The 10,911-nt window shown below is 33.5% G+C and overlaps 1 protein-coding gene and 1 pseudogene across 1 annotated transcript; both read right to left on the reverse strand.

The window, feature by feature from the left end:
- Positions 1-2,357: 2,357 nt before the first annotated feature.
- On the reverse strand, positions 2,358-5,496 carry LOC106366552 (annotated as a pseudogene).
- A 1,913-nt stretch (positions 5,497-7,409) lies between these two features.
- On the reverse strand, positions 7,410-9,775 carry LOC106346446 (magnesium transporter MRS2-3). The gene is made up of 6 exons (XM_013785785.3): positions 9,304-9,775; positions 8,705-8,887; positions 8,486-8,614; positions 8,220-8,377; positions 7,920-8,130; positions 7,410-7,829 (listed from the first exon to the last, which is right to left on the reverse strand). Exons 1-6 carry the CDS (start codon positions 9,697-9,699, stop codon positions 7,542-7,544), a joined length of 1,365 nt encoding a protein of 454 aa, XP_013641239.2. The 5' UTR covers positions 9,700-9,775; the 3' UTR covers positions 7,410-7,541.
- Between the last annotated feature and the right edge of the window lie 1,136 nt (positions 9,776-10,911).

Raw genomic sequence — 10,911 nt, forward strand, 5'->3', positions numbered from 1 at the left:
CTGCCATCTTTTCCTAGTTTTGTTTTTATTATTTGTATATGATTTCCATATGGTTCGTTGATATGACAAGGTATAGACAAACATCAGAATTTTTTTTGACATCCCTTTTACTTTGCTAATTATTTACAGGAGTACCCCTACCATTTAATTTTAAATAAATAATATGTAAATTACCATCGAATAACAAATTGAAATATAATAATAGGAAAAATATGTGTCAAAATATATCATATTAAATTATTTAATACCATTTCCAAATATGTTAAGTCAGACATTAATTTAAAAGTTTGCATATATCATACATCATATAATATTATGTCATCTTACACTATATAGTTCCAAATATTTACAAAATCAAATTCAATACAAACACTTTAATAAACCATATGTAAAAAAGAAAATTTTAAATTTTAAGTCAAATTTTTTTTTTATAAAAGTGTTTAAAATAATTTTTTAATATAAGCTTAAAAACTATTAAAACACTTTACAAATCTATACTATTAAATAAGCCAAAATCTACCAAGTAAATTTTAAATCTCACGAGCTCAACAAATGTAATTCTTATAAAATACACAAAATATAATGTGAGAGAATAGGTCTGGTAATCAGGTCTTCTCATCGGGCACGGATCGGTTCCTTTCAGGTCTAGATTTTTTGGATCATAAACATTTGGACATAACTATGTATTTAAAATTTTTGGATTCGGGTCGACTCATTTTGGGTTCAGTCCATAGTTCAAATACCTACAAAAGACCTACAATTTTTGGGTACGTAACATGTCGAATTGGTTTGGGATCTTTAGGACTCGAAAAAGACTCGAAGTACCCGAAAAAACCAAAAATATTAAAACACAAAAGGATACCCGGAAACACAAACAAATATCTGGAAAATATTTAAATTCAGAAAAAAACCCAAAATTTTACTATAAAGCTGACCTGAATAACAGAAAAATACCTAAAACATTTCCTAATGATACTTAAAACACATTTGAAATACCGAATACATATCTTAAACTCAAAACTATAATCGAAAATCTGGATCCAAAACTTAAAAAAGTATTCTGTTTTTTTTTTGTAATTATTCATGATACTGAAAACACATTCACTAATCCTAACTAAACTATCTATAATTAATGTATGGTTAACTGATTCAGCATTATATTATATTCGATTGAACGTGTAGTGTCTAGCGAATTTCCGAACAAAGGTTTATGCATTCATGCATGTAATGTAGGCGACGAATAAAAAGATAAGATACTCATATAAAAGTATACGCATGTAAACGTGATTGTTGACAAAAGCCAATGTGTAGGCGTAGCTGATCGCATCAGCAGTAGTTGGCTATTTAAATGTTAAAAAGGTCAAAGACGGACAACTAGTGGCAACTACTTAAAATAATATCTCAATTTCAAAGCCCTATTTTCTACGTTATGAATAAAAACAAACATTACAAGACGTGAGGTTGAAGAACTCATCAAAAGTAGTGTAGCGTTTGTTTTTACAGTATTTATCAAAACACAAACGTTGGCATATGTATGAGGAGCTGCGACTACAAAATCTCCAGCCTTAGGGTCCTATAGAGAGAATAGATTGAATCGAGAAGAAGTGATGCTGGGACTACAGTTGGAGAGCTTGGTGGAGACTCTAAAGTCAAAGGTGGGTTTGTTGAGGAGGAAGAAAAGGAAACCTTACATCAAAATGGATAAAAGCAGCAGCGTCAGGGTTGAGATACGTCGTAAGAAGACCAGAGATCTCATCAATAAGACCTTGAAGATCGCTGATCGTCCTGGCCAACGAGCTCTTTCCTGATAGTATTTTGTTTTCTCAGATTTTTTGCATACGGTTTCTGTGTGCTGTGGAGATCAAGTTCTGAAATATATACATGTATAGTTTCTGGAAATAAATCAAAGAATAACAATATTGAGATTTACAAGATGATTCATTCATCTGTTTGAAGAGGAATATAAATCAGTGAAGCTTATTTGTTTGGTGGACTTTATCTTGAGTTAGTCTTACTTTAATCCAATAAGAATCCGGTTTAGCACTACAAGAAATATGTACATTCTTAGCTCACGAAAAACGCTATAATAGGCCTTTCATAGCGTTTTCTCATATGCTATGTCATCGGCAGCCATCATAGGTACCCCTCTACGATAGTATTTATAAAATGTTGTGAAATGTGCAGATACGATAGCAATACTTGAATGTTGTTATTAACTTTAATTATAGCACTATTTTTTTGTTACAAATTGATTGTGATTCGTATATTCGTGCTATAATAGGTCTTTTGTACAATAAACCACAAATAATTATAATTAAAAATAAATAATTAAAAATTAAACTGAAATTACTTTATAATTAAAAATAAAATAAATTTTATTTATAAATTTAAATTGGTTTACAAATAAATTCTGGTTTACTAAACTAAACCAGATATTAAAAAATAAAGTTAAACCACTACAATTTCCTAACTCTACACCAAACCAAACCTAAAAAAAAAATTAACCCTAATGAAACCGCCGCTTCTTCTTCATACGCCTCCACATGCCGTCGCGTCTTCTTCCTCGGCTTGGACCTGCTCGCCGTCGTCACCGTCCTCTCCACACCAGAGCTCGGACCTGCTCGCTGTTGTCGTCTCCAACAGATCTTCCTCTCCTCCATCTTCTTCCGCCATCTCGCCGTCGTCGCGTCTTCTTCCCCTCCTTCCTTTGTAGAGGTGGAGAATCCATGTCCGTCTCTGCCTCCTCCGCCGTCAAGCTCAAACCGTAAATCTTTCCATACCAGAGCTTTTCTACTTCTGTTTGCGAATGACTCAGGGGCTGGTCACACCAGAGCTCCTCGTTGGCGTCGTCGTTGTTGAGAGATGATTGAGAGGGAAACAATGGAGAAGAAGGATGTGAGAGTTGTTAAAGATTTGATACATGAAAAATTGATTGTCGAAGAGACAAAGTTCTGGAGAGAAGAAGATTGGAAGAAAAGAAGAAAAAGGAATCGACAGAGGAAATCTTGGAGAGAGAGAGATACACACAAAAATTGAATCTGAACCATTGATTATAATTAATCAATGGCTAAAAATGGCGATCCTCACATCACTATCTTAACCAATAGAAAATTAGGAGTATTTTTTTTTCTTTTATGTCTTCGACAAGAGTGTATTATTTATTATGTTTAGTTTATTAAAGCTTTAATAGTATATAGAAGGTAGGGTGAGTTTGTTTTATGTAGGGTATATGATCAAGATACTGTTTGAGAAGTATGGTTTTTTATGTTTCAAAATAGAGTTTAATTATAGAATGAAGATTTAGGGTCTGTGTTTTGAAAGTTATAGAATAAGATTTAAAAGATGAAATTTTAATTTTAAGATTTGAGGTTATAGTATAAGAAGATTATAAATTTAAAGTTTATGTTTGAATTTTAGAACTTTAAAAAAAATGTTTAGGTGTTTGTAGTGTTTGTAATTTATATGTTAAGATTTGGTGTTTAAGTTAAAAAATATTAGTTTTACAGTGTAGATTTCAATTTTTGGTACATTACATAGGGTTTAGAGTATATTTGGGGTTTGTGGAATAGGTTTGGACTTTAGATATAGGGTTTGGAATTTAAATTTTTAATTTAGGGGTTATAAATGTTAAAATGAATTATTAAATATACATGTAAAGATTTAATTATAAAATTAAAGAATTTTAGAAAGTACAAATTGTGTTTAAATATAAAAAAGAGCTTATGATTTGGTACGTAATTTAAGTAGTTTAGAGTTATAGTGTTTGAAATATAATGTTAGAAAATAGTTTTTCTTAGCGTTAGAAAAATGCTATTATATGTCTTTGAAAGTATTATGGAAGCCGCTTAAATAAATTTTTTGGCGCTTAAGTATAATTTTTCGCTAAGTACTGGTGAAATGAGTGATTTATATTCCCGCTTACTTATTCTTGAAAATAGCATTAATTAAGTGTTATTTTAGGTTTCACTCTATCATAGCGTTTATCGAATGCTATTATATATTACGGAAATTTCAAACGCACATACGATAGCAGTTCAGTAAAACGTGCTATAACAATGTGCTATCAATGTGAACTTTTTTTGTAGTGTAGAGAGTGTAATATAGGTTATTCTTAAACCGATGAGGCTTTTCTGGAAGATAGAAGATAGTACTATCATTATATAAACTCAGAAAATAATCTTCTACACTTGCAAACTGAGAGATTAAAGATTAGAGGCAAATCCACAGCAAGAAACAAAACATATGCAGCTTTAAGAAGCCAACAAAGCTTCGACTTTTGCAACCTGCTCTTCCTCGTTCGCGTCCTCGAACAAGCCATGGTCCCATTTCTTGTCGTCCCTTGTCCAGCTTCGCCCATTTTTGTTGAATCCGTCTCTATCAGTTCGATGACTCTGTCTGTCTGCTTCCTGCACCTCTTTCATCATCTATGTTTCACTCGCTAATCTCTCAGAATGCATATTGCCTCTCCAGTTTCTCTCGCTGTTTAGATTGGCGTCTTTCCCCTCCTCAGTTCTTGTTCTGTCTGTGTTGTAAAGACAGAAGCTTCAAGAGCTTGATGAAGAAGAAACGTTAATGTTTTTATTATCTTTTCAACTTAGTCTCTCAATGGACCTTATTACAACTTATATAGTAAAGCTAGATCTTATCCTCTTTGTCCATATTAGCACATGACAGCACATGTATTCAAAGAACCAAATCTGTTCTTAACGGTAATACCCTTAGCTGTCACGCTTGTACGATGGTCTCGGATTTGAGCTGAGCAAGGGCTTTGTCCTTTGACTGCTTTACGTGAGGAAGACGACAAGGTCTGAACTTGTGTGACTTCAGGTATTGGGCTTGCGATGTGGGCTTCCTTCAGAGATTCAGTAAGCCCATTTCCAGTGTTGTCATTATGTTGTTCCTAGATTCCCTGAAGGCTGGTCGTTTCCTAGAGAGTGCTCCTTGGGTGTCGTCACTCTCATGGAACCTATCCAGTCGCCAAGTGCATCTTTCGTCCGCGCTTTACGATGCTGTGACTTCCCATCATCATCAGCTCTAGCTCTTCGATTACTCTGATCTCTTGGACCTCTCCACGATTCTCTCTCTCTCTTCAAATATTTAAAAGCATGTAAGATGGTCCTTTTCTCGAACCCTGAGCATCAGGTTCCAGTGGCGCAGCATCTCTCAGGGACTGACGGGTTTCTTATCTGTCTCAGTTACATCCGAATCTTTCTTACTCAGAACTTCTTCTGCTTCAGGTTTTGAATCTCTCCTAGACCTCTTAAGGCTAAAGGCAAAACATAAAACGATGATTTTGTTTAATAATACAAGTAGAATAAGGATAATAAGTTTTCTAGTAAGAAAGATTTCTTAAGAGCTACTAAGAAGGTTCCACTAAGAGATTCTCATTAAGAGTTGATGTGGTTCATACTGCACTGCTTACGCTCTAAACATAAAATCAGCCCAATTTAGACATTTTTCATTCAGTATATACGTTTACATACTCAGAAAAACCATTTACGTTTTTAAAATCAATCAAAGAAATTCAGGTGAGATTATTGTTTTAGCCTTTCAAGGCTTATACATTTCTCCTGCAACATTCTGAATTGATAATTTTTTTAAAAAAAATTGTGTTTATTCCTCATATTTCTTTAAGACTTCATTGAAACCCCCACAAGTTAGTTACAAATTACAAAGTATCTGCGAGACTTCATAACCTCAATTTACATTGTTGGATTTAGACCGGAAATTCATGTTTCTCTAATCAAGTTCTTATCCAACCGACAAAAATTCAACACAGTATAGACAATGTTATCAAAGAATTTATACCTTTTTACAGAGATAATAAACTTTAATATATATATATATATATATATATATATATATATATATATATATATTTACTTAGTCAGAAATTATAAACTTAAACATAATCTTAATGAGAATGTTTTAAAATGTGGGTTTATTATGCACAAGTGATGCCCGTTTAGGCACTTTTACATAAATTTATGATTCAACATATCTGAATACAAATTGCTGCTCTTGATTTCTATAGGAGATATGAAATTGAAAAAAACAAATTAGAAGAGTTGTTTGTGAAACCTTGTAGTTTGGTATGTATCATCTCTGATTTATGAGTATCTCATCCTCAAGTAATGTGATATATCTACTTAACATCTCATTATATTGATGATAATTGTAGACTAAATAATAAGATTTTATCATTTTGTGAAATGAAGTCTTTACATACAGGTGATTAAATCACAAATCGCTTATAAGATTTTTTTAGTCCTTGAAAGAATGGGGTTTTAGAGAATAATTTTTTCTCAATGGCTTTAGTAAATGTCACTAACAATAATAGCATGTTGAGTATTCTCAAGGACAAGCTTCAAATGATAAGTGGAAGTGAAGGAAATATATTGTGTGATGGTGAGCATGTGAAATGTTGTGCTTATATGAAAAAAATGTTAGATATGTGAAAGCATAGCCACAAAGGAAAAAATACATTTGCAGCATGTAGAGGTAGTAAATGTTAAAAGTGGATCTATGTTGTCATTTGTTCCTACTCGATTAAACTCTACATATAAGATTCTTGTTAGAGCTCTAAAGTTTAGAGACGCATTTTCTAGTGTAGGCTAATCCAAAGTTTAGAGGCACATTCGTTTGGTTGCGCAGTTTTGCTGAATATAAAGGTAAAGTTTATAAAAACCATTTATGAATATATTTCTTTAACTAATTCTATTATAATTTGTAGGTTCAAGACAACTTTGATGAAAATAAAGATCTTAGAAAAAAAGCAAGTTCAAGATTGGAGTGTTCAAGTTCAAAAGATTGAAATGTTTTATGAAAATATGGTATATGGTGTTTTGAATGTTTTAGTGCAAATGGACAAGGGTAGTGGTTCGTTTATGGAATTTTTCATTTTAGTTATGATGTGGACTTTGCATTTTAGTTGAAACAAACAGATGTTATTTTCAGTGTTATGTTTATGGACTTTGTATTTTAATTGATACATTTGACATATTGCTTAGAGATAGGACAAAAGAAATGTTTGATAAAAGAATGTTACGTTCAATTTTTTATATGTAAATAAGCTTCACGTTAAATGGACTTCACATAATCTGGTTTTAAATGGGTTTAACTCAAAATGGGTCTTTAACGGGCATTTATTAAACGGAGCGGATATAAACGAAGTTTGAATTTGGACATAAACGAGCCGGACATGACCGGACAAGCCCATTTTAACATCCCTATGTACGACCTGTTAAACCCAAACACGAACAAAGAAACATAACAATGTGCATTATCAAAATTTCCCAAAGATTTGAAGATAACCAAAGATCCCAAGAAGAAAATCATGTAATTTTCAATTTGCTCTGCTTTATTGTAAAAATAGTGAGACTAAAAAGTTTCAAATGTAAGATCCTCTAGAAGAATAAATAAGCTTTATTGTGAAAATAGTGAAAAGATAAGATCCTCTAGAACAGTAAATAAGAAAATAAAAACTAAAAATCCTAAGTTTTGGCAAGAAACAATTATTCTCCCACTATGTTTTGGTTGACTCATTCAAGCAAACGACTATGCTTATACCATCCGATGGCACCAAAATAGAGGAATAAACTTCCTGCCGTACCTCCAACCACTGTCCACATGAATTTCCCCGGACCAGCTACTTCATCATTGAACAGCTCTATGTTAATGTTCATCCCGAATACTCCCGCAACCGCGATAAAGAGACTCATCACCAGTCCTGCCGTTGTTAGCATCACCCCCATCTGCAGAAGATTATTCTGTTTGTCATCTAGCATTATGTTGATGTAGTCCTCCGTGTCATCCACGTATTCCGTTAGCTTTACCAGCAAACACAATAATGTATAAGAACAACAGAGTATCTACTGTGTCTGATAAGTACTAAAGCAACTGTGTACATCATCACTTACTGTTGATAGTTTGTTCAGTATACCATCAATTTGCACGAAATATGCTTCCAAAAGCATTTCAAGCTCTTGCACATTGAGTTTGTTGGTCATGCCACTCCGGGTTGAGCTCGTCCCACGGCTGTTTCTGCTAAGTGCGCTATGAGCTCTCATTAGAAGGTTGTGAGCGTCACTTCCTCGATGGCAGCTTTCAGATGAAACTTCGGCACGAAACCTGGCAAGGTCATGGTAAAAAAAAGGAAGATGCTAAGCTTAACTAAGTGCAAACCTAAGGTAGCATGTTCAAAATAGTCTGCTACATGCCTGTCATCCTCGTCTCCTTCAGGAAGATCAACCACGACGGTATCACTAGTAGAGGAAGCCGTCGAATTCTCAAGCTGCTTCTGAGCTAACTTATCTGTAAGATACATCTCAGCCATATCTTCATCATCGTTTAGGAGTTTTTCTAGTTCGTCCCTAACCTACGCAAGTGAAGCGAAAGAAGGTTAGATTAAAGTGACCTCTTAGAATCACAACTTAGAGAAAACAAGATTTGTTTATCAATAAGATCAAAGGAGTTGTTGTAACACCTTCTGAACACGCCCAGTTATTGCAACAAGCCTACTCTTAATCTGTCGAACCCGCTCCAAGTTGAGGGTATTGATCTTGATAGTAAGCTTGTCCAACGCTGGATGAGCCTCTAACTCCAATCTAACGGCCTACATCAGATTAAAGAACAAATGGAAATACCACACAACAACAGAAACAAAATCCACAGTGTATTAGAGTCTTGACCATAAGTATATTACCTCACTTTCCAAACTGGTGATGGCAGCTTCAAGACAAGCTTCAAGAGCAACAAACTCAAAAGGAAGAACCTTGGATCCATCTTGATTCCCAAGACTTTGCTTCTTATCCTTCCTGGCTTCCTCCCCAGACAATTGTGACGTTCCAGCTTCTCCTTGTGCGGCTCCCTCAGTGTTCACTCCCTCCTTTACACATAAAAATGCAAAGTAACCAATGAGTGGTTACTATCTAAAAATAGACAATCACACTATCTCTCAATAGGACATTAGTAATCATATACTCTGTCCGTTCTTTGAGGCTTTAGGATTGTGCATATAGATTAAGAAATATTTAATTTTCTAAACATAAACATCAATAATTGTTTACCTAACAAAAATTTAACTAATAATAAAATAGAAACTACAATATCATTGGTCATCTAGCATTAGTTAATAATAAATTTTACATAAAAAGTTGAAAAGATCAAATAATTTGGAACAAAAAAAACTCTCTAAAAACGTCATATATAAAAACGGAGGGAGTAACAAACAATACAATTATCCACACGTTTCTAAAAAATCAGCACCTCCTTTAAAGCAAACCCTAATTTCCGTACAACTACCTGAGGTTTAGTGGCGTGATGGTGACACCTAATCCTCCTCTGCAACTCCTCGATGAACGGAGCCACCGAAGGATCCTTCGAATTCAGAATCAAAACCTCTTGCCCCGTGATGATCGCCTTGATATGCTCCAGATTGATGACGATGGCTCTCTCGCGACCTAGAACGGTAGACGGATACGACAACAACGGATCGAGGATCCGGAGATCACGCGCCGGTAAGCCAGTTCGACGCATGATGGTGTGTTTCCCGGCCTCCGTAGCTTGCTCCTTCCCCGACGAGCAAAGCACCAGCCACGTCCTCACGCCCATGCCTTTCTTCCGGCTACCACCGGCGGGGAACGTAGGCGTCGGGTGGCCGGCGTTCGAGTCGAAATCTTCGGGTCTAGGGCCTCTCATGGCTGCTGCGTACGATGATGATGTGATCAGGTAGATTCAGAAGTTCTCGCAGGGTTATGTGAAAGTCTTGATTATCTAGAAAATGAGTATTTATAGCCAAATGGTTGCTAGAAATAAACCGGGTTTAGCGTTTCCCTCGAAATTAAACCGGGTTTGGCGTAGTTTTTTAGGCTTCATTCAAATATCTGATGTGTGTTCGAGTTCCAATAGATTTTATATTTTTTCTATTAAATTCATTTTATATTCAAATTCGACTCATAATATTTTCGGTAGGTTTTAATGATAACTAGATTTTGACTGAAAGCGCGAGGGATTATTTTTGAAACATTCCAAATTTATTTGATATAAATTTGTATTTTAATTGTATCTACACTTAGATATTACAAATGAAACATTATATTCAATGTTTTGAAACCCGACCCGACCCGCAGTTAAATTGTCAAATTCAGTGGTTCATATGTAATCCATTTTAGTTTAAAAAAAAACTGTTATTTAAAAATTCTATAAAATCCGTAATAACCACTAAAACCCGAGATCTAGTTATCGGTTGAACTGATAGATGACCCAATATGTAATCCAGTTTGATTTATTATTATATTTTGAGTATTATAATATATATTCATGAACGTTCAGATGAATAGTAAATATATTATGAAATTGATATTCCAATTTTAATACAATTTTAGTCCAACTAAAATTTCATCTTGTTAATGGATTAATATTTGAGTGGATGCATACTAAAAGTAAAATAGATTTGAGCATCAATAATGTATATACGTCTATTACAAATTAATGATTTACGTTTGCAAAAAAAATATAACTGTTTATTTAGTTAGTTTACTTTTGTTATTCACATATTATTAGATACTTTTTGATGTTTTGTCTATGGCTTATTTAAATTTAAAATTTAATTTCATTATTCGCATTAGAAATGTAAATATTTATTATTTTAATTTGGATATATATTTTTAATATGTTTAGTTCTTAATTTTTATAATTTATATATATATTTTTTTATTTTTAAACAATTAAAATATTAACTCTTACTCTCTGGCTTCGATTTATGTTAATGACTTAATGTAATGGTTTATGATATATTTGTGTTAATATATTTGATATATATATATATATATTACATGTCTGTTTGAGTAACCCGTAAAAAATATATTCGTTAAACTATCAATAGTAACATGTTTCATCATATAATTACTG

The sequence above is a fragment of the Brassica napus genome, chromosome A1 (assembly GCF_020379485.1).
Source record: "Brassica napus cultivar Da-Ae chromosome A1, Da-Ae, whole genome shotgun sequence".
NCBI classification, from domain to species: domain Eukaryota; kingdom Viridiplantae; phylum Streptophyta; class Magnoliopsida; order Brassicales; family Brassicaceae; genus Brassica; species Brassica napus.